Consider the following 26,534-nt stretch of genomic DNA (forward strand, 5'->3'; position numbering starts at 1 on the left):
TCTTATCATGTATCTCTGTATACAGGGAGCTCCCCCTAGTGGTGGCTGCAGACAGGATCTTATTCTATATCTCTGTATACAGGGAGCTCCCCCTAGTGGTGTCTGCAGACAGAATCTTATCATGTATCTCTGTATACAGGGAGCTCCCCCTAGTGGTGTCTGCAGACAGGATCTTATCATATATCTCTGTATACAGGGAGCTCCCCTAGTGGTGGCTGCAGACAGAATCTAATCATGTATCTCTGTATACAGGGAGCTCCCCCTAGTGGTGGCTGCAGACAGAATCTAATCATGTATCTGTGTATACAGGGAGCTCCCCCTAGTGGTGGCTGCAGACAGGATCATATCATGTATCTCTGTATACAGGGAGCTCACCCTAGTGGTGGCTGCAGACAGTATCTAATCATGTATCTCTGTATACAGGGAGCTCCCCCTAGTGGTGATTGCAGACAGAATCTTATCATGTATCTCTGTATACAGGGAGCTCCCCCTAGTGGTGGCTGCAGACAGGATCTCATCATGTATCTCTGTATACAGGGAGCTCACCCTAGTGGTGGCTGCAGACAGAACCTAATCATGTATCTCTGTATACAGGGAGCTCCCCCTAGTGGTGGCTGCAGACAGAATCTAATCATATATCTCTGTATACAGGGAGCTCCCCCTAGTGGTGGCTGCAGACAGGATCTTATCATGTATCTCTGTATACAGGGAGCTCCCCCTAGTGGTGGCTGCAGACAGGATCTTATCATGTATCTCTGTATACAGGGAGCTCCCCCTAGTGGTGGCTGCAGACAGAATCTAATCATGTATCTCTGTATACAGGGAGCTCCCCCTAGTGGTGGCTGCGGGTAGATTTAATTTTGAAATATGTGTTACTGCAGAGGATTTGCAGTTCCGTATTAGAAAAACATATCTCTGATCATTAAAAATGATAAACTGGTCTTCACGGGTGAACTTTTCCATCTGGGCTGTGTTTCCTACTCATAAAGCATTGAAGAATAGTTTTGTTTCTCCATTACAGGAACCTGCTCCTTCCAGATGGAGTTCCTCCAGAACGTCAGTGGGCTCGATTCTATGTTAAGATCTACCGTGCCGAGGGTCTACCGCGAATGAACACCAGCATCATGGCCAACGTGAAGAAAGCGCTTATAGGAGAAAACAAAGACTTAGTAGATCCTTATGTGCAAGTCTCCTTTGCTGGGCAAAAGGTAAAAAGGAAATAGGATTTTGGGGTGCAGTCAAGTGAATTCTATTGGATTTATTGCTCTATTGCTAGAAGACCAATGAATGAATGAATAAATGAATGAATATCCTTGGGTCCAGCAGCTTAAATCCCCAGCCATCAACTCTTGTGGCTGTGAGTGACTGCACTTTTCTTTTGCAGCTCCCACTTCAAGAAAAATGTGCTATTACATGGGGCCCATAGGACCCTTTATGATGGGAGTTGATGCTTGCAAATTTCAATTCAGGATATTGGGAGGCTGGGTACTGAGAGACCCCTCTATTGACATCTTCTGTGACAGGCCATCATTCACACATTCCCCATACTGTTCAGGAATGACTGAAAGGCTTCTGGAGAACACCTGCTCTGGGTACATGCGCATAAGCCCTCTCCACTAATGTCCCAGGACACTCCGGGGGTGGGGGGGGGGGGGGGGGGGTGAATAGGCCAGATTTCAAGTAATCTAGTACAGACATTTCTGGGCCCAGGCTTAGCACATCTCCCTATGACATCATTATCCTTCAGATCAGACTCCTATGACATCATCTGACTTCGGATCAGGCTCCGATGACCTCATCAGCCCTCAGATCAGGCTCCTATGACATCAGCCTTCAGATCAGGCTCCTATGACATCGTCTGCTTTTGGATCAGGTTCCTATTATCTCATTATCCTTTGGATCGGGTGCCTATGACATCAGCTTTTGGATTGTGCGCCTATGAGATCATTAGCCGTCTCTGATCAGGCTCCTATGACATCATCAGCCTTCAGATGAGGCTCCTCTGACATCATTAGTGCTACTGTCAGACACTCACCAACTCTGTTTGCTCTCTGAGTTCATGTCATGTGACCCTGAGAGCTGTTATCTGTCAATCAAGAGCTCATCCTGGGAGGGGAATGCTGGGAGGGAAGAGCTCCTCCTGGGAGGGGAATGCTGGGAGGGAAGAGCTCCTCCAGGGAGGGGAATGCTGGGAGGGAAGAGCTCCTCCAGGGAAGGGAATGCTGGGAGGGAAGGGTTCCTCCTGGGAGGGGAATGCTGGAGGGAAGAGCTCCTCCTGGGAGGGGAATGCTGGAGGGAAGATCTCCTCCTGGGAGGGGAGTGCTGGGAGGGAAGGGTTCCTCCTGGGAGGGGAATGCTGGAGGGAAGAGCTCCTCCTGGGAGGGGAATGCTGGAGGGAAGAGCTCCTCCTGGGAGGGGAATGCTGGAGGGAAGATCTCCTCCTGGGAGGGGAATGCTGGGAGGGAAGGGTTCCTCCTGGGAGGGGAATGCTGGAGGGAAGAGCTCCTCCTGGGAGGGGAATGCTGGATGGAAGAGCTCCTCCTGGGAGGGGAATGCTGGAGGGAAGAGCTCCTCCTGGGAGGGGAATGCTGGAGGGAAGATCTCCTCCTGGGAGGGGAATGCTGGGAGGGAAGGGTTCCTCCTGGGAGGGGAATGCAGGAGGGAAGAGCTCCTCCTGGGAGGGGAATGCTGGGAGGGAAGAGCTCCTCCTGGGAGGGGAATGCTGGAGGGAAGAGCTCCTCCTGGGAGGGGAATGCTGGAGGGAAGAGCTCCTCCTGGGAGGGGAATGCTGGAGGGAAGAGCTCCTCCTGGGAGGGGAATGCTGGATGGAAGAGCTCCTCCTGGGAGGGGAATGCTGGAGGGAAGAGCTCCTCCTGGGAGGGGAATGCTGGAGGGAAGAGCTCCTCCTGGGAGGGGAATGCAGGAGGGAAGAGCTCCTCTTGGGAGGGGAATGCTGGAGGGAAGAGCTCCTCCTGGGAGGGGAATGCTGGGAGGGAAGAGCTCCTCCTGGGAGGGGAATGCTGGGAGGGAAGGGCTCCTCTTGGGAGGGGAATGCTGGGAGGAAAGAGCTTCTCCTGGGAGGGGAATGCAGGAGGGAAGAGCTCCTCCTGGGAGGGGAATGCTGGAGGGAAGAGCTCCACCTGGGAGGGGAATGCAGGAGGGAAGAGCTCCTCCTGGGAGGGGAATGCTGGGAGGGAAGGGCTCCTCTTGGGAGGGGAATGCTGGGAGGAAAGAGCTCCTCCTGGGAGGGGAATGCAGGAGGGAAGAGCTCCTCCTGGGAGGGGAATGCTGGGAGGGAAGAGCTCCGTTTTTCTTACTTTACATGTGTAATAACTGCAGAAAGTCCCGTGTACACATGTGTGCTCCTTGTACACATGGCCTTTGGGCTTTTACAGAGCAGTCAAGAGAATTCCTTTAAATGCTTCTTGTTCAGTTTCTCCGGATTTTTTCCAATCTTTGCGCTCTTCAACACTTTACGGCTGGACCAAGAAGAACAGGGAAGAGTGATGGCTTTAATAAACCTGAAATATTTATCTTCTCATAGAAGCAATTATTTCTGCTCCGTGAATCCTGGTGCCGCCAGTTACGAGCTGGAAATGGCGCAAATCTTAGTAATGTCACAACCCACCGTAATCTTTAAATGAAGCGATAAAGCAAATTTCATGGGAAGACGTCAACGCTGAGACCATGTCTTCTCCATAAATCATCTCTGGATCTGGAAGCGTTTAGCAATTCATGAAGCCGACTGTTATTCCGGGAGGAATGATGATATTTTATGCTGTCAGATGGTTAAACTTCCCAGAGTCATAAGTGTCCAGGTCTAAAGTGCCGGCGTTAATTATTAAAGCCATAGAGGGGACATATGGGAATGAGGCACGACGGCCGCCTGCTAGAGGAAACGCGAACCGCAGGGTAGAAACCTACAGAAAGGGTGAAGATGAATGGAGAAGAGCGACTTGGCGCTCTCCATAAAACCCACAAAACCTGACCTCCCATTAAAACCATATTTCCCATCCGATGCTCTAGCTGATGTCCTTGTGCTGAATTTTCTTTTTACATCCTTTCGCAGTGGGTTAAAAATTATTCAAAAACTGGTTTAATTAATATATATCTCGGGTCCAGTGGGTTCATTAATATATCCCTGGTGTGAAGTGGATTAATTAATATATGCCTGGTGTCCAGTGGGTTAATATATCCTACAATGCGTTTGCCTTGGAATATTGTGAAGGAGAGAATGGCTAATGAAATTAATCATTATACCTTACATAAGGCAGCTCAGTAATGTGGCAAGATGGCGTCTATTTTCTGGAGTAACACCCTGGAAGGAAACTGTCCCTCGTTTCCCTATCAGTATTGCCTTCCTTTCCCCATTTTCCATCCCGTAGTGTGTGTTGCGCCATTCGTTGACCGACCACCTGTTGGGTCATATCACATTGTGACAACAGGTTTAATAATTGAATATAGGGGGGGACTGTGAAGGCGAGAATAGCTAATGAAATCAATTATGAAATTTCATTATTTCAATTATGAAACCTTATATAAGCCAGCTCAGATGTAATGTGGCAAGATGGCGTCTATTTCCTGAAGCAACACCCTGGAAGGAATTTTCGGAATGTGAAGCAGACACTGGCCATTGGATTGAATACCATATATGGAGTGGAGTTGGCAAGGACCTATCATAGACTGACACCATTACTATCCACTTCCTGCCTGTTATACGATTCTAAGAATAAAGTTGAGTTGTGTGCCAGCCTTTGCTGGGAGAGGAGCGTACATCTGACTTCTGTGTCTGATTTGTGAGTCTTCTATGCATGCACTCGGCTCATATTTTGGTCAGGAACAGGCAATCGCAAAAGGTCTCACCTTAAGAGATCACCCCGACTCTATCACTAAGATCACTCAGGGATTTCCTGTTCACTCCAGCAGTGCTCCCGGGATCCTCCACCTTCTGTCTACAGGGGTCCCTGTCCATCTTCCACAGTACGCCAGAGGTCCCGATGTGCCCTGCAGCCCCTATACCAGGCCTTGGGTGTCAGATGCTCCACCTTCCGTCTACAGGGTTCCCTGTCCGTCTTCCACAGTACGCCAGAGGTCCCGATGTGCCCTGCAGCCCCTATACCAGGCCTTGGGTGTCAGATGCTCCACCTTCCGTCTACAGGGTTCCCTGTCCATCTTCAACAGTACGCCAGAGGTCCCGATGTGCCCTGCAGCCCCTATACCAGGCCTTGGGTGTCAGATGCTCCACCTTCCGTCTACAGGGTTCCCTGTCCATCTTCCACAGTACGCCAGAGGTCCCGATGTGCCCTGCAGCCCCTATACCAGGCCTTGGGTGTCAGATGCTCCACCTTCTGTCTACAGGGGTCCCTGTCCATCTTCCACAGTACGCCAGAGGTCCCGATGTGCCCTGCAGCCCCTATACCAGGCCTTGGGTGTCAGATGCTCCACCTTCCGTCTACAGGGTTCCCTGTCCGTCTTCCACAGTACGCCAGAGGTCCCGATGTGCCCTGCAGCCCCTATACCAGGCCTTTGGTGTCAGATGCTCCACCTTCCGTCTACAGGGGTCCCTGTCCATCTTCCACAGTATGCCAGAGGTCCCGATGTGCCCTGCAGCCCCTATTCCAGGCCTTGGGTGTCAGATGCTCCACCTTCCATCTACAGGGGTCCCTGTCCATCTTCCACAGTATGCCAGAGGTCCCGATGTGCCCTGCAGCCCCTATTCCAGGCCTTGGGTGTCAGATGCTCCACCTTCCGTCTACAGGGGTTCCTGTCCATCTTCCACAGTATGCCAGAGGTCCCGATGTGCCCTGCAGCCCCTTTTCCAGGCCTTGGGTGTCAGATGCTCCACCTTCCATCTACAGGGGTCCCTGTCCATCTTCCACAGTATGCCAGAGGTCCCGATGTGCCCTGCAGCCCCTATACCAGGCCTTGGGTGTCAGATGCTCCACCTTCCGTCTACAGGGGTCCCTGTCCATCTTCCACAGTACGCCAGTGGTCCCGATGTGCCCTGCAGCCCCTATACCAGGCCTTTGGTGTCAGATGCTCCACCTTCCGTCTACAGGGGTCCCTGTCCATCTTCCACAGTATGCCAGAGGTCCCGATGTGCCCTGCAGCCCCTATTCCAGGCCTTGGGTGTCAGATGCTCCACCTTCCATCTACAGGGGTCCCTGTCCATCTTCCACAGTATGCCAGAGGTCCCGATGTGCCCTGCAGCCCCTATTCCAGGCCTTGGGTGTCAGATGCTCCACCTTCCGTCTACAGGGGTTCCTGTCCATCTTCCACAGTATGCCAGAGGTCCCGATGTGCCCTGCAGCCCCTTTTCCAGGCCTTGGGTGTCAGATGCTCCACCTTCCATCTACAGGGGTCCCTGTCCATCTTCCACAGTATGCCAGAGGTCCCGATGTGCCCTGCAGCCCCTATACCAGGCCTTGGGTGTCAGATGCTCCACCTTCCGTCTACAGGGGTCCCTGTCCATCTTCCACAGTACGCCAGTGGTCCCGATGTGCCCTGCAGCCCCTAAACCAGGCCTTGGGTGTCAGATGCGACAGGGGCATCCGCTCAGGATTCCAGTAGGGACGACTAGTACATGCTGTCCCTAGCAGCCCACTGCACCTGAACTTGATCTTGTCACTGCACTTCCCTGTCTCCCGCACTACCAGGAAGTTCCCTCTTACTAACACTAGTCCCCACCCACCGGGCTAGTTATATCCATTAACTCTATCCTTTAGACTAACCTGTACTTATCTTATCCCTGGGCTAGTCCTGTGCTTACCCTGCACTATGCACTAAGGCTACGTTCACATTGGCGTTCCGCCAATGTGCGTCGCTGTTGCGCCGGCGACGCAGCGGCGACGCAGCAGCGACGCGCCCCTATGTTTAACATAGGGGACGCGTGCGTTGTTTTGGTGGCGTTTTTCGCCACGTGCGTCGTTTCCGACGCTAGCGTCGGACGCAAGAAAACGCTACATTGTAGCATTTTCTGTGCGTCCGATTTTCGTCAAAAACGACGCACGCGTCGCAAAACGTGCGCGTTTTTGCGCGCGTTTGCGCGCGTTTTTACGTGCGTCGCGCGTTGCGTCGCCGACGCAGGGCGGCGCAACGCTAGTGTGAACCTAGCCTTACAAACATGGAAAAAACTTTATTCTTTAAATATAGAATTCCGAAAAAAATGCATTTTCCAAAAATGTGGATTTATTGTATGTATTACCTTTAACAATGTTCTCCGAGATGCGGGAAGCCCCTGATTGTTCTGCCCCCCGCAGGGTAAGACCTCGGTGCAGAAGAGCAGCTACGAGCCCATGTGGAACGAGCAAATCATATTTACAGAGATGTTTCCGCCTCTGTGCAAAAGAATGAAGATCCAGATCCGGGACTCGGACAAGGTGAACGACGTGGCCATCGGGACCCACTTCATAGACCTGCGGAAAATCTCCAACGAGGGCGACAAAGGTAAAGCCAAACCGTACACCCGGGTATACCGGCCGAGGGGCAGAATCCCAACACCACAGCCTGAAAAATGGTCAGAGCAGAGCATGCTGGGAGATAGCACACCGGGTGGGAGGCAGCAAACCCAGACTAGGGCCTGAAGTAAAGTCAGAACTTAGACTCTAGACCAGCCCCCTAAATGAATCACACCTCGAAATTAGTTAAGACACAAAACCAGACCCCCAAACTAATTCAGACCCCAGACCAGACCCCAAATTAATACAGACCCCCAAATTAATCCAGACCATATTCCCCTAAATTCATTCACACCCCAGACCATAACCCAAATTAATTCAGACCCCATACCAGACCCCATACCAGACCCCTAAATTGCTTTAGACCCCATACCAGACCCCTAAATTCATTCAGACGCCAGACCATACCTCCAAACTAATTCAGACCCCATACCAGACGCTGAACCAGACCCCATACCAGACCCCTAAATTGCTTCAGACCCCAAACCAGACCCCTAAATTCATTCAGACGCCAGACCATACCCCCAAACTAATTCAGACCCCAGACCAGACCCCAAACCAGACCCCATACCAGACCCCTAAATTGCTTTAGACAGACCCAAACCAGACCCCTAAATTCATTCACACCCCAGACCATAACCCAAATTAATTCAGACCCCAGACCAGACCCCAAACCAGACCCCATACCAGACCCCTAAATTGGTTTAGACAGACCCCAAACCAGATCCCTAAATTCATTCAGACTCCAGACCATACCCTCAAAATAATTCAGACCCCAGACCAGACCCCAAATTAATTCAGACCCCATACCAGACGCCGAACCAGACCCCATACCAGACCCCTAAATTGCTTTAGACCCGAAACCAGACCCCTAAATTCATTCAGACTCCAGAACATACCCCCAAACTAATTCAGACCCCAGACCAGACCCCAAACCAGACCCCTAAATTGCTTTAGACAGACCCCAAACCAGACCCCTAAATTCATTCAGACTCCAGACCATACCCCCAAACTAATTCAGACCCCATACCAGACGCCGAACCAGACCCCATACCAGACCCCTAAATTGCTTTAGACAGACCCCAAACCAGACCCCTAAATTCATTCAGACTCCAGACCATACCCCCAAATTAATTTAGACCCCAAAAAATGAATTCAGACCCCATTCCCCTATATTCATTCACACCCCAGGCCATAACCCAAATTAATTCGGACCCCGGACCAGATCCCCAACTATATTCATAACCTCCAGCAGACCCCAAATTAATTTTCATTCTCCTATCAAACCCCCTGAATGATTCGGCCCTGAGATCAGACCCCTCATACTATGGCTATTCGGACCCCTAAATGAATCAGACCCCCGGCCCTAGGCGCTGAAGTTACACAGGACTTTAGTTCAGACCCCCGATCCCTTGCAATCATGGTGACGGTCTTCTTCCTCCGCAGGATTCCTCCCGACGCTGGGCCCGGCCTGGGTGAACATGTACGGCTCCACCCGAAACTACACATTGATGGACGAACACCAGGATCTAAACGAGGGGCTTGGAGAGGGGGTCTCCTTCCGCGCCCGTTTACTGTTGAGTCTGGCAGTGGAGATCTTGGACACAAGTAATCCTGAGCTTACCAGTTCTACGGATGTACAGGTGGAAGGAGCGCCCCCTGTGCCCGACGTAAGATCTGCGGATAATTACCCCTCAGCTGCATAGGAGCTCCCCCTAGTGGTGGCTGCAGGCAGGCAGAAATGTTAGCATTTATCTGTGTCGCCATAAGCCAGGGCATAATGGGAGTTGTAGTTCCACAACAGCTAGGGAGCCCAAGAATTGACGTTTAACTGTTTCATCGATTTCTGATGTTCCCTCAGAACTGCACAGGAAAGATGGAAGAGTTCTTTCTGTTCGGAGCTTTTTTGGAAGCCACCATGGTCGATCGCAAGAGCGGGGACAAGCCGATCAACTTTGAGGTTACGATAGGTGATTCTCTTACTGAATGTTCATCTGCGATTTTGGTTTTTCTGACACCCGAACTCCTCTTTAGAGCAGTCGGAATTCTAGTTTTCTGATACAGAGCTCCAAACCTCCTGCATAGACAGTAAGGCAAGCTATGTCCGTGACAATCGTTCCTGACCTGCAGTAAGGTGCGGCTAAAGAGACACGATTCTGACGTCATCCGTGTCTCTGATCTCACCTTCACTCCGCTGGAGTAAGGTCATAAATAATCCATGATCCCCCCGGACTCCTAAATGGTACGGCCGGACTCCTAGGTGCCACATTAGCACAGACAGAGCATGGACCATTTGCCATTTTTCTGCGGGGGGGAGAAGGGATATATTTTGTAATACATATATATATATATATATATATATATATATATATATATATATATATATATATATATATATATATATATATATATTATATATACAGTGGGGCAAAAAAGTATTTAGTCAGTCAGCAATAGTGCAAGTTCCACCACTTAAAAAGATGAGAGGCGTCTGTAATTTACATCATAGGTAGACCTCAACTATGGGAGACAAACTGAGAACAAAAAATCCAGAAAATCACATTGTCTGTTTTTTTAACATTTTATTTGCATATTATGGTGGAAAATAAGTATTTGGTCAGAAACAAAATTTCATCTCAATACTTTGTAATATATCCTTTGTTGGCAATGACAGAGGTCAAACGTTTTCTGTAAGTCTTCACAAGGTTGCCACACACTGTTGTTGGTATGTTGGCCCATTCCTCCATGCAGATCTCCTCTAGAGCAGTGATGTTTTTGGCTTTTCGCTTGGCAACACGGACTTTCAACTCCCTCCAAAGGTTTTCTATAGGGTTGAGATCTGGAGACTGGCTAGGCCACTCCAGGACCTTGAAATGCTTCTTACGAAGCCACTCCTTCGTTGCCCTGGCGGTGTGCTTTGGATCATTGTCATGTTGAAAGACCCAGCCACGTTTCATCTTCAATGCCCTTGCTGATGGAAGGAGGTCTGCACTCAAAATCTCACGATACATGGCCCCATTCATTCTTTCATGTACCCGGATCATTTGTCCTGGCCCCTTTGCAGAGAAACAGCCCCAAAGCATGATGTTTCCACCACCATGCTTTACAGTAGGTATGGTGTTTGATGGATGCAACTCAGTATTCTTTTTCCTCCAAACACGACAAGTTGTGTTTCTACCAAACAGTTCCAGTTTGGTTTCATCAGACCATAGGACATTCTCCCAAAACTCCTCTGGATCATCCAAATGCTCTCTAGCAAACTTCAGACAGGCCCAGACATGTACTGGGTTAAGCAGTGGGACACGTCTGGCACTGCAGGATCTGAGTCCATGGTGGCGTAGTGTGTTACTTATGGTAGGCCTTGTTACATTGGTCCCAGCTCTCTGCAGTTCATTCACTAGGTCCCCCCGCGTGGTTCTGGGATTTTTGCTCACCGTTCTTGTGATCATTCTGACCCCACGGGGTGGGATTTTGCGTGGAGCCCCAGATCGAGGGAGATTATCAGTGGTCTTGTATGTCTTCCATTTTCTAATTATTGCTCCCACTGTTGATTTCTTCACTCCAAGCTGGTTGGCTATTGCAGCTTCAGTCTTCCCAGCCTGGTGCAGGGCTACAATTTTGTTTATGGTGTCCTTTGACAGCTCTTTGGTCTTCACCATAGTGGAGTTTGGAGTCAGACTGTTTGAGGGTGTGCACAGGTGTCTTTTTATACTGATAACAAGTTTAAACAGGTGCCATTACTACAGGTAATGAGTGGAGGAAAGAGGAGCCTCTTAAAGAAGAAGTTACAGGTCTCTGAGAGCCAGAAATCTTGATTGTTTGTTTCTGACCAAATACTTATTTTCCACCATAATATGCAAATAAAATGTTAAAAAAACAGACAATGTGATTTTCTGGATTTTTTTTCTCAGTTTGTCTCCCATAGTTGAGGTCTACCTATGATGTAAATTACAGACGCCTCTCATCTTTTTAAGTGGAGGAACTTGCACTATTGCTGACTGACTAAATACTTTTTTGCCCCACTGTGTATCAAACATTAAAATATGACCTGTAAGTTAATCGCATAATTCTCCTTGTAGGTAATTACGGTAACCAAGTAGACGGGACCACGAGGCCGAGGATGAGGAGGAAGAAGGAAGGAGCAGACGGTGCGGAGGAGGAGACCGAACTCATCCAGAACTCTAGTGAGGATGAGGCGGAGGAAGACGGGGAGATGCTGTCGGTCTCCAGCACGCCGGCCTTGAAGCCCTTTATTACAGACAGGTTATTTTTACAGTTCGGAATGTCATGATTTTTTTTTTTTCCAAAATATTTTTTTTAATAGTCCACCACAAAAAAAAGGTGGGATTTAAGTAAGGACCGCCCAGTGGGTGTTTCCTTCCAGAGCAGTCATCAGGGCGGGGCTTAAACCCTTTTTTTTTATTTGGCAGCACTGAGCAGCGGTGTCCGATATCTGCCAGGCTCGGTCCATCCTAGAGGATGTCGGCTTTAACCCTTCGTCGACAGTATCACAGCGTGCGCAATTCTGTGAACTCGTAAAATAGAAAAATAATTATCACAAAATAAACTAAAAAAAATCGAAACCCCAGAATTGCAGGTTTTTTTATGGTCACAGCATGTAACAAATGCAATAAAAACATCACATGTATCCCAAAAATGAGATCAATAATAACTGCGGCTCGGAGCGCGACTTTTTAGTTTTTCTCTTTAAAAAATTCAGATTTTTATTTAAACACTAAAATATAAAAAAAAATCTATATTTTTTAGAACTTAGTTGTGTCCTGAGAATTCTAGGCCTAAATCTTTTTTACCGTACAATGAATGCCGTACAGGTTGTTTTTTTTTCACCCTTTTACTGCACGTGGAATTTTTTTGCCTGTGTATATAACTCGTCCCGCCCAGATAAAAATCTCGTATGGCTACGTGTGGAAAAAGGAAAAACAATATTATTATTATTATTATTATTATTATTATTAAAAAGGGAGGGTGAAAAAAAAAAGGGAGCGTAAAATAAAATGTCTAGTCCTTAAAGTGATATTCCAGCTCCAAGATGCTTTCCCAATATTTAGTAGGAGTAATAATAATAATAATAATAGCAAATACCTCCAATTAGAAATGTAGTATAGTTCTTCTGATTCGCTATGTCACTTGCCCCATGTGCAGGGCATTGCAGCTTAGGTATCCATGGTTACGATCAATAACAACTAACTAACTGCCACTATGTGAGTGGATGTAATCATGGATACCTAATCTATTGCAATGCTCTTCACATGGGATAAACGACATAGCGAATCAGAAGAACTATACTCCATTTGTAGCTGTAGGTATTTGCTAATATTATTATTATTATTATTACACCTACTAAATATTGGGATAGGATTTTGGAGATGGGAATACCTCTTTAATGGGATCCTCCGGTCATCCCTGACATTTGCCCTCTCTTGTTTCCCGTCAGGAATTACTTCCACTTGCCGTATTTTGACAAGAAGCCTTGTATATACATAAAGAGCTGGTGGCAGGACCAGAGGAGACGCCTGTACAACGCCAACATCATGGACAAGATCGCGGACAAACTGGTGGGTACTGTCAGGAATCCCACCGCGCTGCCACCAATGTGTCACGATTCCCGGCGAGGATACCGTTATCTTCCCCACCACTCACACCAATTTGTCATGAACCGGGGTGGTTTGGTTGCCCCTGGTTCTTTCAGAAGGGGATTTATCTATATCCCACTTCCCAGTTCTTGTTTGGAACTTGAAGCTCTCTGGCGCCCCCCTTACCCTCAGGTCAGTCACGGTACTGCACCTAGGATAATTAGTCCCCGGAAAGGCTGCCTTATTTTCTACTGGCTATTGGGCATTCTGCAGCGAGGGAGATATAACTACTCCCACTAAGGCGGGAACAATAATTATCAACTCCGCCATTTGCTACAAAGACTCCAACTGCACAGGACAAATCCGCTGCCACCAGCTCCGATTTTTATAATTATTAACAGGTCCAGAGCTAACCCAGATTAGTAGCGTAATTCACTTCAGAGGATGGAACCGTACGTTATAGAGCAAGGAGAGACAAAGCTAGTAATTTTATATTTTACTCCAAAAGAACGTAGGCAGTGTTTACAGAAGTATAAAAAGATATTATAAAGAAGACAATTCTCGTATATGTACAGACAATTACAAATAAAATGGGGTTAAAGTTGAAAAAATACGTACATTTCGTTATGTCATCTTATCTCATGGCCGACCGTGTGCTGTGGAGGAGGGAACACATTTAGATGCGTAGCACGCATCTGTATAGCAGCTAGACCCCGGACAAAGACACGTGAAGACTGCTGCCGAAAACCAAGCCACTCCCCCTGTGGTGACCTCACTTAGAGGCTGAATCCTCCCCTTTTCTTAGGAGTTATGGCAACCAATTTTTTGCCTACCTCACTGTACAAACCTCGTATGTGAAAGACACAATGATCAGGATGTGCACCACATCGGGGCAATTCTTTTAAGGGTAAACCCAGCATAGTTACACGACCCATTTACGGAGAAACCCACTCTTTGCACTCATTGGGTTTAGCTTCTAGCTATTTCAAGGAGTTATAGATTCCTCGATGGACATCCGGAACTGTAACTGTCAGCGGCATAGTGGGAATAAGCATCTCTGTTAATTGTCACAGAGACCCTGGGAGCGAGGACCACCCCAATTATATGGTTGTTATCCGAGGGGTCGGGGTAAATGGCAGGGTTGTGAAAGGGTAAAGGGCAGGGTTGTGCACGAGATGTGTTATGACCTGGTGGTCAGGACAATAATGGACCTGGTGGTTAAGAGCACACGGAATGACCTGATAGTTACTGATAATAAAGGACGAGCTCTGGGACGAGGGAACTCTGCTGACCGCAATCCCTAATCCTATCAAACACACTAGAAATAGCCGTGGATTGCTCCTAACGCTCCCTATGCAACTCGGCACAGCCTAAGGAACTAGCTAGCCCTGAAGATAGAAAAATAAAGCCTACCTTGCCTCAGAGAAATTCCCCAAAGGAAAAGGCAGCCCCCCACATATAATGACTGTGAGTAAAGATGAAAATACAAACACAGAGATGAAATAGATTTAGCAAAGTGAGGCCCGACTTACTGAACAGACCGAGGATAGGAAAGGTTGCTTTGCGGTCAGCACAAAAACCTACAAAAAGACCACGCAGAGGGCGCAAAAAGACCCTCCGTACCGACTCACGGTGCGGAGGCGCTCCCTCTGCGTCCCAGAGCTTCCAGCAAGCAAGACAACAATAAAAATAGCAAGCTGGACAGAAAAATAGCAAACCAAAGAAATGCAAGCAGGAACTTAGCTTCTGCTGGGAAGACAGGTCACAAGAACGATCCAGGAGTGAACTAGACCAATACTGGAACATTGACAGGTGGCATGGAGCAAAGATCTAAGTGGAGTTAAATAGAGCAGCCAGCTAACGAATTAACCTCGTCACCTGTGGAAGGAAACTCAGAAACACCCACCAGAGGAAGTCCATGGACAGAACCAGCCGAAGTACCATTCATGACCACAGGAGGGAGCCCGACAACAGAATTCACAACAGTACCCCCCGCTTGAGGAGGGGTCACCGAACCCTCCCCAGAGCCCCCAGGCCGACCAGGATGAGCCAAATGAAAGGCACGAACCAGATCGGCAGCATGAACATCAGAGGCAAAAACCCAGGAATTATCTTCCTGACCATAACCCTTCCACTTGACCAGGTACTGGAGTTTCCGTCTCGAAACACGAGAATCCAAAATCTTCTCCACCACATACTCCAACTCCCCCTCAACCAACACCGGGGCAGGAGGATCAACGGATGGAACCACAGGCGCCACGTATCTCCGCAATAACGACCTATGGAATACGTTATGGATGGCAAAAGAAGCAGGAAGGGCCAAACGAAATGACACAGGATTGATAACCTCAGAAATCTTATACGGACCAATGAAACAAGGCTTAAACTTAGGAGAGGAAACCATCATAGGAACATAACGAGACGACAACCAAACCAAATCCCCAACACGAAGTCGGGGACCCACACAGCGCTGGCGGTTAGCGAAACGTTGAGCCTTCTCCTGGGACAATGTCAAATTGTCCACCACATGAGTCCAAATCTGCTGCAACCTATCCACCACAGTATCTACACCAGGACAGTCCCAAGACTCAACCTGCCCTGAAGAGAAACGAGGATGGAAACCAGAATTGCAGAAAAACGGCGAAACCAAAGTAGCCGAGCTGGCCCGATTATTAAGGGCGAACTCAGCCAACGGCAAAAAGGACACCCAATCATCCTGATCAGCAGAAACAAAGCATCTCAGATATGTTTCCAAAGTTTGATTAGTTCGTTCGGTTTGGCCATTTGTCTGAGGATGGAAAGCCGAGGAAAAAGACAAATCAATGCCCATCCTTGCACAAAAGGATCGCCAAAACCTCGAAACAAACTGGGAACCTCTGTCAGAAACGATGTTCTCCGGGATACCATGTAAACGAACCACATGCTGGAAAAATAATGGCACCAAATCAGAGGAGGAAGGCAATTTAGACAAAGGTACCAAATGGACCATCTTAGAAAAGCGATCACAAACCACCCAAATGACCGACATCTTTTGAGAGACGGGGAGATCCGAAATAAAATCCATGTTAATATGCGTCCAGGGCCTCTTCGGGACCGGCAAGGGCAAAAGCAACCCACTGGCACGAGAACAGCAGGGCTTAGCCCGAGCACAAGTCCCACAGGACTGCACAAAAGAACGCACATCCCGTGACAAAGACGGCCACCAAAAGGATCTAGCCACCAAATCTCTGGTACCAAAGATTCCAGGATGCCCAGCCAACACTGAACAATGAATCTCAGAGATAACTCTACTAGTCCATCTATCAGGGACAAACAGTTTCTCCGCTGGGCAACGGTCAGGTCTATCAGCCTGAAATTTTTGCAGCACCCGCTGCAAATCAGGGGAGATGGCAGACAAAATTACCCCCTCTTTGAGAATACCCGCCAGCTCAGGAACACCCGGAGAGTCAGGCACAAAACTCCTTGACAGGGCATCAGCCTTCACATTCTTAGAGCCTGGAAGGTACGAAACCACAAAATCAAAACGGGAGAAAAATAACGACCATCGAGCCTGTCTCGGATTCAACCGTTTGGCAGACTCAAGATAAGTCAAATTCTTGTGATCTGTCAAGACCACCACGCGATGCTTGGCTCCTTCAAGCCAATGACGCCACTCCTCAAATGCCCACTTCATGGCCAACAACTCACGATTACCAACATCATAATTACGCTCAGCAGGCGAAAACTTTCTAGAAAAGAAAGCACATGGCTTCATCACCGAGCCATCAGAACTTCTTTGCGACAAAACAGCCCCTGCTCCAATCTCAGAAGCATCAACCTCAACCTGAAACGGGAGCGAAACATCTGGCTGGCACAACACAGGGGCAGAAGAAAAACGACGCTTCAACTCCTGAAAAGCCTCTACAGCTGCAGAAGACCAATTGACCACATCAGCACCCTTCTTGGTCAAATCAGTCAACGGTTTAGCAACAGTAGAAAAATTAGCGATGAAGCGCCGATAAAAATTAGCAAAGCCCAGGAACTTTTGCAGGCTCTTCACAGATGTCGGCTGAGTCCAATCGTAAATGGCCTGGACTTTAACAGGGTCCATCTCGATAGTAGAAGGGGAAAAAATGAACCCCAAAAATGAAACCTTCTGAACTCCAAAGAGACACTTTGACCCCTTCACAAACAAGGAATTCGCACGAAGGACCTGGAACACCATTCTGACCTGCTTCACATGAGACTCCCAATCATCCGAAAAGACCAAAATATCATCCAAATACACAATCAGGAATTTATCCAGGTACTCTCGGAAGATGTCATGCATAAAGGACTGAAATACTGATGGAGCATTAGAAAGCCCGAATGGCATAACCAGGTACTCAAAATGGCCCTCGGGCGTATTAAATGCTGTTTTCCATTCATCGCCTTGTTTAATACGCACAAGATTATACGCCCCTCGAAGATCTATCTTGGTGAACCAACTAGCCCCTTTAATACGAGCAAACAGATCAGACAGCAACGGCAAAGGATACTGAAATTTTACTGTAATTTTATTAAGAAGGCGGTAATCAATACAAGGTCTCAAAGAACCATCCTTCTTGGCCACAAAAAAGAACCCTGCTCCTAACGGTGATGACGACGGGCGAATATGGCCTTTCTCCAAGGATTCCTTTATATAACTCCGCATAGCGGCGTGTTCTGGCACAGATAAATTGAACAATCGGCCCTTAGGAAACTTACTACCAGGAATCAAATTAATTGCACAATCGCAATCCCTATGAAGAGGTAGGGCACTGGCTTTGGGCTCATCAAATACATCCCGATAATCCGACAAAAACTCTGGAACTTCAGAAGGAGTGGAAGACGAAATAGACAAAAATGGAACATCACCATGTACCCCCTGGCAACCCCAGCTGGACACAGACATAGATTTCCAGTCCAATACTGGATTATGAACCTGTAGCCATGGCAACCCCAAAACGACCACATCATGCAGATTATGCAACACCAGAAAGCGGATATCCTCCTGATGTGCAGGAGCCATGCACATGGTCAATTGGGTCCAGTACTGAGGCTTATTCTTGGCCAAAGGCGTAGCATCAATTCCTCTCAATGGAATAGGACACTGCAAGGGCTCCAAGAAAAAACCACAGCGCCTAGCAAACTCCAAGTCCATCAAATTCAGGGCAGCGCCTGAATCTACAAATGCCATAACAGAATAGGATGACAAAGAGCAAATCAGAGTAACGGACAATAGAAATTTAGACTGTACCGTACCAATGGTGGCAGACCTAGCGATCCGCTTAGTGCGCTTAGGACAATCGGAGATAGCATGAGTGGAATCACCACAGTAAAAACATAGCCCATTCTGACGTCTGTGTTCTTGCCGTTCAGCTCTGGTCAAAGTCCTATCACATTGCATAGGCTCAGGCCTATGCTCAGATAGTACCGCCAAATGGTGCACAGCTTTACGCTCACGCAAGCGTCGATCGATCTGAATGGCCAAGGACATAGACTCATTCAGACCAGCAGGCATGGGAAACCCCACCATGACATCCTTAAGGGCTTCAGAGAGACCCTTTCTTAAGATTGCTGCCAGGGCACATTCATTCCACTGAGTGAGCACAGACCACTTTCTAAACTTCTGACAATATATCTCCGCTTCATCCTGACCCTGACACAGAGCCAGCAAGATTTTCTCTGCCTGATCCACTGAATTAGGTTCGTCATAAAGCAATCCAAGCGCCAGGAAAAACGCATCAACATCACGCAATGCCGGATCTCCTGGCGCAAGGGAAAATGCACAGTCTTGAGGGTCACCACGTAACAAAGAAATAATGATCTTTACTTGTTGAACAGGGTCACCTGAGGAACGAGGTTTCAAGGCAAGAAACAATTTACAATTATTTTTGAAATTCAAGAACTTAGATCTATCACCAAAAAACAAATCAGGAATTGGAATCCTAGGCTCTGACATCGGATTCTGAACCACAAAATCTTGAATGTTCTGTACCCTTGTAGTGAGATTATCCATCCAAGAGGACAGACCTTGAATGTCCATGTTTACACCTGTGTCCTGAACCACCCAGAGGTAAAGGGGAAAAGAGAGACAAAACACACTGCAAAGAAAAAAAAATGGTCTCAGAACTTCTCTTATCCCTCTATTGAGATGCATTAGTACTTTGGCCACCTGTACTGTTATGACCTGGTGGTCAGGACAATAATGGACCTGGTGGTTAAGAGCACACGGAATGACCTGATAGTTACTGATAATAAAGGACGAGCTCTGGGACGTGGGAACTCTGCTGACCGCAATCCCTAATCCTATCAAACACACTAGAAATAGCCGTGGATTGCTCCTAACGCTCCCTATGCAACTCGGCACAGCCTAAGGAACTAGCTAGCCCTGAAGATAGAAAAATAAAGCCTACCTTGCCTCAGAGAAATTCCCCAAAGGAAAAGGCAGCCCCCCACATATAATGACTGTGAGTAAAGATGAAAATACAAACACAGAGATGAAATAGATTTAGCAAAGTGAGGCCCGACTTACTGAACAGACCGAGGATAGGAAAGGTTGCTTTGCGGTCAGCACAAAAACCTACAAAAAGACCACGCAGAGGGCGCAAAAAGACCCTCCGCACCGACTCACGGTGCGGAGGCGCTCCCTCTGCGTCCCAGAGCTTCCAGCAAGCAAGACAACAATAAAAATAGCAAGCTGGACAGAAAAATAGCAAACCAAAGAAATACAAGCAGGAACTTAGCTTCTGCTGGGAAGACAGGTCACAAGAACGATCCAGGAGTGAACTAGACCAATACTGGAACATTGACAGGTGGCATGGAGCAAAGATCTAAGTGGAGTTAAATAGAGCAGCCAGCTAACAAATTAACCTCGTCACCTGTGGAAGGAAACTCAGAAACACCCACCAGAGGAAGTCCATTGACAGAACCAGCCGAAGTACCATTCATGACCACAGGAGGGAGCCCGACAACAGAATTCACAACAGAGATGGCCATATTACTCTATATCCTATGACTCCATATTACAGTGGCTTGTGAAAGTATTCACCCCCTTGGCTTTTTACCTATTTGTTACGTTATAACCTGTGTAAATATTTTTGTCATCCGATTTGTGTGTGATATATCAGCACTAAATAGTCTAAGTTGGTGAAGTGAGAAAAATATAGGCAAAAATTAAATTTATGGGATCAAATAACTAAAAATTAGAAAGTGCATATATATTCACCCCTTTTACTATAAAGCACTTATAAAGTTCTGCTACAATCTATTCCCTTCAAAAGTCCCATGTTTATTGACCGGATGTCGCCCTGTGTGCAAGTGTCGCGTGTCTGTAAGTATATACACTTTTCCTTTTCTGAAAGGCCACAGAGGCTGCCACACCATTAACAAGAGGCGCCACTAACCAAACACCACCATGAAGGCCAAGGAGATCTCCAAATACCACCAAGAAGACCAATGAGATCTCCAAATACCACCATGAAGACCAAGGAGATCTCCAAACAACACCATGAAGTCCAAGGAGATCTCCAAACACCACCATGAAGACCAAGGAGATCTCCAAACAGCACCATGAAGACCAAGGAGATCTCCAAACAACACCATGAAGTCCAAGGAGATCTCCAAACAACACCATGAAGACCAAGTAGGCCTCCAAACAACACCATGAAGAACAAGGACATCTCCAAACAACACCATAAAGACCAAGGAGACCTCCATACAACTCACGGAAGTCCAAGGACATGCGCAAACAACAGAAGGAAGTCCAAGAAGATCTCCAAACACCATGAAGACCAAGGCGATCTCCAAACATGTCAGGGACAAAGTTGTTGAGAAGTACAAGTCAGGGTTAGGTTAAAAAGAAAAATCTCCCAATCTCTGATGATCCCCCGCAGCACCATCAAATCTAGTACCATCAAATGGACAGAAAATAGTACCACAACAAACCTGCCAAGAGGGGCCCATCGATTCTCTCAGCCCGGGCAAGAAGGGCATTAGTCAGAGAAGTCAGCACACAGACCACTGGTAACCCTGAAGGATCTGCAGAGTTCCCAAGCAGAGACTGGAGTATCTGTCCATACGACCACAATAAGCCGTACACTCCTTAGAGGTGACCTTTATGAAAGAGTGGGCAGAAATAAAGCCTTTACTTACACACAAAAATTGTACAACTCATGTCAAAATACATGCTGGAGATTCCCCAAATGTATGGAGGAAGGTGCTGTGGTCAGAGGAGACCACAGTTGAACTTTTTTTTGCCACCAAGGTAAACGCTATGTATGGCGCCAAACCAACACAGCTCATCACCCAAGAACACCATCCCCACAGTGAAATGTGGTGGCAGCATCATGCTGTGGGGATGTGTTTTGGCAGCATGGACAGCAAAAATGGTCCAAGTCATGGGGAAGATGGATGGTGCGAAATACAGGGATATTCTTGAGCAAAACCTGTTTCAGTCAGTAATTTGTGACAGGGACGGAGATTAAGCTTCCAACAAGAAAATGACCCAGAGCATACTGCTAAAGCAGCACTCGAGTGGTGTAAGGAGAAACGTGTGACTGTCCTGGAGTGGCCGACATACTATACAGTCATAGCAGAAAATGTTGGCACCCTTGAAATTGTTCCAGAAAATGTGGCATTTCTCCCAGTAATTTATAACCATTCCCCATGTTTTGTTATACACATTATTGTTTCCTTTATGTGTATTGGAACAACACAAAAAAATAGAGAGAAAAGGCAAATTGGACATAATTTCACACAAAACCCTCATAATGGACCGGAATATTGTTGGCACCTTCAGCTTAATATTTGGTTGCCCCCTTTGGAATAAATAACTGCAATCCATTGCTTCCTAGAACCATCCACAAGCTTCTTCCTCCTCTCAGCCGGGATCTTGGACGTCTCTTCTTACAATCTGCTCCCGCTCTCATATTTCACCTTCTCCCAACAGCGATTGTAAGATTTCTCCACCGGTGATCAATGGGATTCAGATGCGGTCTCATTGCTGCCACTTCACAACTCTCCAGCACTTTGTTTCCATCCATTTCTGGGGGCCACTTGAAGTATGTTTGAGTTCACTGTCCTGCTGGAAGACCCATGATCTAGGACACCAACCCAGCTTTCTGACACTGGGCACTACATTACCACCCAAAATCCTTTGCTAATTTTCAGATTTTGTGACACCTTGCACGCACTCAAGGCACCAACTGCCAGAGGCAGCAAAACAACTCCCAAAACATCTGAGAACCTCCACCATATCTGACTGTAGGTACTGTGTTCTTTTCTTTGTAGGCCTCATTCTGTTTCCAGTAAACAGTAGAATGATGTGCTTTGCCAAAAAGCTCTATCTTGGCCTCCTCTGTCCACAAGACACTTTCCCAGAAGGATTTTGGCTTACTCGCATACATATTGGCAAACTGCAGTCTTCCTTTTTATGTCTGTGTCAGCAGTGGGGTCCTACTGCAGTCTCATTTCATTCAAAAGTCAATGGATAGTTCCCACTGACACTGATGCCCCCTGAGCCTGCAGGACAGCCTGAATTTCTTTGGAACTTGATTGGGGCTTATCCACCATAAGGACTATCCTGTGTTGCAACCTTTCATCAGCGACGTTCAGGGAGATTAGCTACACTGCTATGGGTTGTAAACTTCTTGATTATGTTGCGTATCATGGACAAAGGAACATCAAGATCTCTGGAGATGGACTGTAACCTTGAGATTGTTCATATAGTTCAACAATTTTGTTTATCAAGTCCTCAGACAGTTCTCTTCTCCTCTTTCTGTTCTCCATGCTTAGTGTGGCGCACAAAGGCGAAGATTAAGGCAACTTTTCCCATTTTTAGCTGCTTTCAGGTGTGATGTTCATATTGCCCACACCTGTTACTTGCCACAGGTGAGTTCGAACAAGCGTCACATGCTGGAAACAGTTTTTTTTACTCACAATTTTCTGGTCCATTGTTGGGGTTTTGTGTGAAATTTTGTCCAGTTTGCCTTTTTTTTCTGTTTTTTTTGGTGGTGTTCCAATACACACGAAAGAAATAAACCTGAGTATAACAAAACATGAGGAATTGTAATAATTCTCTGTGAGGAATACTTCATTTTCTGGCACAATTTCGGCCATGACTGTACATCTAGAATCGGATATCTAGAAGAATGGCCCCTATAACGGTAGATTTTATTACTCCACATCGGGTCCTTACTTCTAGATCTAGAAGAGCTGTTCATCAGAATCCAGACTCTTCTTTCCAGGTCTAGGGGGTTTGTCTGATTAGCCCAGATGATGTGACATGACATTACGCTGGACCCCCCAGTTTCTTTACAGTACCCACGTGACCGGGGTCATCCTTTCCTTCTCTGACATTTACCTGTATGTGCCCCAGAAGCTCCTTGTCTCTGTTCTGCCCCCTACAGGAGGAAGGTTTGAATGACGTCCATGAGATGATCAAGACTGAGAAGTCGTATCCAGAGCGGAGGTTGCGGGGGGTCCTGGAGGAGCTCAGTAGTAGCTGCTTGTAAGTAGATGGCGCCCTCGCTGATGGCCGTGCATCTGATGATCCGATCCCCCCTCTCTGCTGTGTGGGTACTGGGGGTCCAGCAGCTGAGACCTCCACCAATCCCAAAAAGAGAGGCTGTAAAAGAACCAGTACTGAGCATGTGCGACCACCTCTCCTATAGACTGTGGATCAGTGGTCGCACATGCACAGTACCGCTTCCTACTCACTGGGGACTTTGGGACCCCAGTTCTCGCAATTGATGGGGGTCTCAGCTGTAATCTCGCTGTATAGCTCTGTGATTTGTAACGTGTCTTCACGCCATCACGTTTCCACCATACTCTCACATTTCTTTGCAGCCGCTTTGTCAACCTGGCAAACAAGGACCAGAATCAGAACGGTCGGACCAAACTTGACCGGGAGAGGCTGAAATCATGCATGCGAGAGCTGGTAACCGCACGCACACTCGTCTCCTCGCTGCCCCTGTGTCTCTCTGCTCGGGGTCCTCACACTTCTCTTTATGTTTGAAGGAAAACATGGGGACCCAGGCCAAGACCATGAGGTCCCAGGTGAAGAAGAACACGGTGAAGGATAAGCTGAAACTGGTCCAGAACTTCCTGCACAAGCTGCGATTCCTGGCGGATGAGGTGGGATATGATACGGACGATACCAGATAGGACTCTTGCCTGGGTCTCATAATCGGAGGGGCCCTTTAATTGAAGGTTCTCCTCCTTCCCTTCTGTGTAACTGTGCTCTCATCACTCTTCAATAAGGAGGCACTTGCTAAAAATGTCCTCCAAGAGGAATGAAGAACGGAGCAGGAGAAGAGCGCCCTCCAGATTGGAGTCATCCGCGTAGGACTATGAGTTTGGGGTTGGTTCCCCTCTGGTTGCATGCGAACCTTCCAAGTTTACGATCCCCATTTGTGGGATATTTGAAGCCCTGTCCAGATCTGCACACAAAGCTTTCCAGAAATGCCTTTACATAATCCTCACCCCAGACCTAGTTTGTGAATTATGATGAGGATTATTAGCAATAATCTGTCCCTCTCCACCTACAGCCCCAGCACAGTATCCCAGACATCTTCATATGGATGCTGAGCAATAACAAACGTATCGCCTACGCCCGCATCCCCTCCAAAGACATCCTGTACTCCATCGTGGACGAGGAGACCGGGAAGGATTGCGGGAAAGTCAAGTGCCTCTTCCTTAAGGTTAGTGATATCATCAGAATGAAAGTCATAGGTGGTCCATGTACAAGACCTAACATGAAGGACCATAGCTGGTCCACATATAAGACATTACACCTAGGACCATAGCTGGTCCATGTATATATAACATTACACCTAGGACCATAGCTGGTCCCTGTATAGGACATTACACTTAGGACCAAAACTGGTCCATTTATATGACATTACACCTAGGACCATAGCTGGTCCATGTATAAGACATTACACCTAGGACCATAGCTGGTCCATATATAAGACATTACACCTAGGACCATAGCTGGTCCCTGTATATAACATGACACCTAGGACCATAGCTGGTCCCTGTATAGGACATTACACTTAGGACCAAAACTGGTCCATATATAAGACATTACACCTAGGACCATAGCTGGTCCATGTATATATAACATTACACCTAGGACCATAGCTGGTCCCTGTATAGGACATTACACCTAGGACCATAGCTGGTCCCTGTATAGGACATTACACCTAGGACCATAGCTGGTCCATGTATATATAACATGACACCTAGGACCATAGCTGGTCCATGTAGAAGACATTACACCTAGGACCATAGCTGGTCCCTGTATAGGACATTAGACCTAGGACCATAGCTGGTGCATGTATAGAACATAACACGTAGAACCATATGTGGTCTATGTATAGGACATGTAGGACTATAGCTGGTCCATATATATAACATTACACCTAGGACCATAGCTGGTCCCTGTATAGGACATTACACCTAGGACCATAGCTGGTCCCTGTATAGGACATTACACCTAGGACCATAGCTGGTCCATGTATAGGACATAACACGTAGAACCATATGTGGTCTATGTATAGGACATGTAGGACTATAGCTGGTCCATATATAAGATATTACACCTTGAACCATAGCTGGTCCATGTAAAGAAATGTAGGGCCATAGCATGGATAACATGTCCTCTTGTTCTCCATCCGTTAAGTTGCCCGGCAAACGAGGCTTCGGACCAGCAGGTTGGACAGTACAGGCCAAGATGGAGGTCTACATGTGGCTAGGCCTGAACAAGCAGCGGAAGGATTTCCTGTGTGGTCTTCCATGTGGATTCGAAGAGATTAAAGCAGTGAAGGGGCCGGGATTACAGTGCTTCCCTCCGATCAGCCTCAGCTACACAAGTAGGCACCAATATTGAGATGTTCTCTTGAGGGAAGAGGGACACTCTTTGCATCAGGGCACCTTCTCCTTCATGTCTCCTCCATGTATCTGGCTCAGCATCTTCTATATGTCTTCCAGAGAAGCAGGTGTTCCAGTTGCGGGCGCACATGTACCAGGCTCGCAGTCTGTTCGCCGCCGATAGCAGTGGCCTCTCCGACCCTTTTGCCCGAGTCTTCTTCAACACTCAGAGCCAGTGCACAGAGGTGAGTCCAGGCCCGGTCATTTATTAGATGACGAGGAGGGGGTATCTCATTTGTTTGTGCTCCTTTCCACTTCAGGTCCTCAATGAGACGCTCTGCCCAACATGGGACCAGTTGTTGGTGTTCGATAATGTGGAACTGTACGGAGAAGCAAACGAGATGCGAGACGATCCCCCCATCATAGTCATTGAGATCTACGACCAGGACACCGTGGTAAGAGCTTTTCTATTTTTTATTCATGTGCTGAAATTCCTGGTGATCGTTAAATTCGAGGATCAGAAGCAATCAGCCAAGCGCTGCTTTCCTCCAAGACTGAAGATGGCCTGCGTAGGCTTTCTGTAGAGTCCATCTTCAGTCTTGGAGCAGAG

General features: G+C 47.5%; 1 protein-coding gene across 22 annotated transcripts in view; it reads left to right on the forward strand.

Moving 5' to 3' along the window:
• Positions 1–26,534, forward strand: part of OTOF (otoferlin) — a 342,337-nt gene that overhangs the window by 268,207 nt on the left and 47,596 nt on the right. For all 22 annotated transcript variants that reach the window (XM_069728471.1, XM_069728475.1, XM_069728478.1 and 19 more), the window contains 13 exons: positions 1,022–1,208; positions 7,260–7,446; positions 8,904–9,127; positions 9,319–9,427; positions 11,537–11,720; positions 12,913–13,033; positions 23,461–23,561; positions 23,900–23,990; positions 24,071–24,187; positions 24,601–24,753; positions 25,737–25,926; positions 26,045–26,169; positions 26,245–26,379. In XM_069728471.1, coding sequence (XP_069584572.1) covers positions 1,022–1,208; positions 7,260–7,446; positions 8,904–9,127; positions 9,319–9,427; positions 11,537–11,720; positions 12,913–13,033; positions 23,461–23,561; positions 23,900–23,990; positions 24,071–24,187; positions 24,601–24,753; positions 25,737–25,926; positions 26,045–26,169; positions 26,245–26,379 — 1,924 coding nt within the window. The remainder of the gene's footprint in view (positions 1–1,021; positions 1,209–7,259; positions 7,447–8,903; positions 9,128–9,318; positions 9,428–11,536; positions 11,721–12,912; positions 13,034–23,460; positions 23,562–23,899; positions 23,991–24,070; positions 24,188–24,600; positions 24,754–25,736; positions 25,927–26,044; positions 26,170–26,244; positions 26,380–26,534) is intronic.

This window comes from Ranitomeya imitator, chromosome 5 (genome assembly GCF_032444005.1).
Source record: "Ranitomeya imitator isolate aRanImi1 chromosome 5, aRanImi1.pri, whole genome shotgun sequence".
Lineage (NCBI taxonomy): Eukaryota > Metazoa > Chordata > Amphibia > Anura > Dendrobatidae > Ranitomeya > Ranitomeya imitator.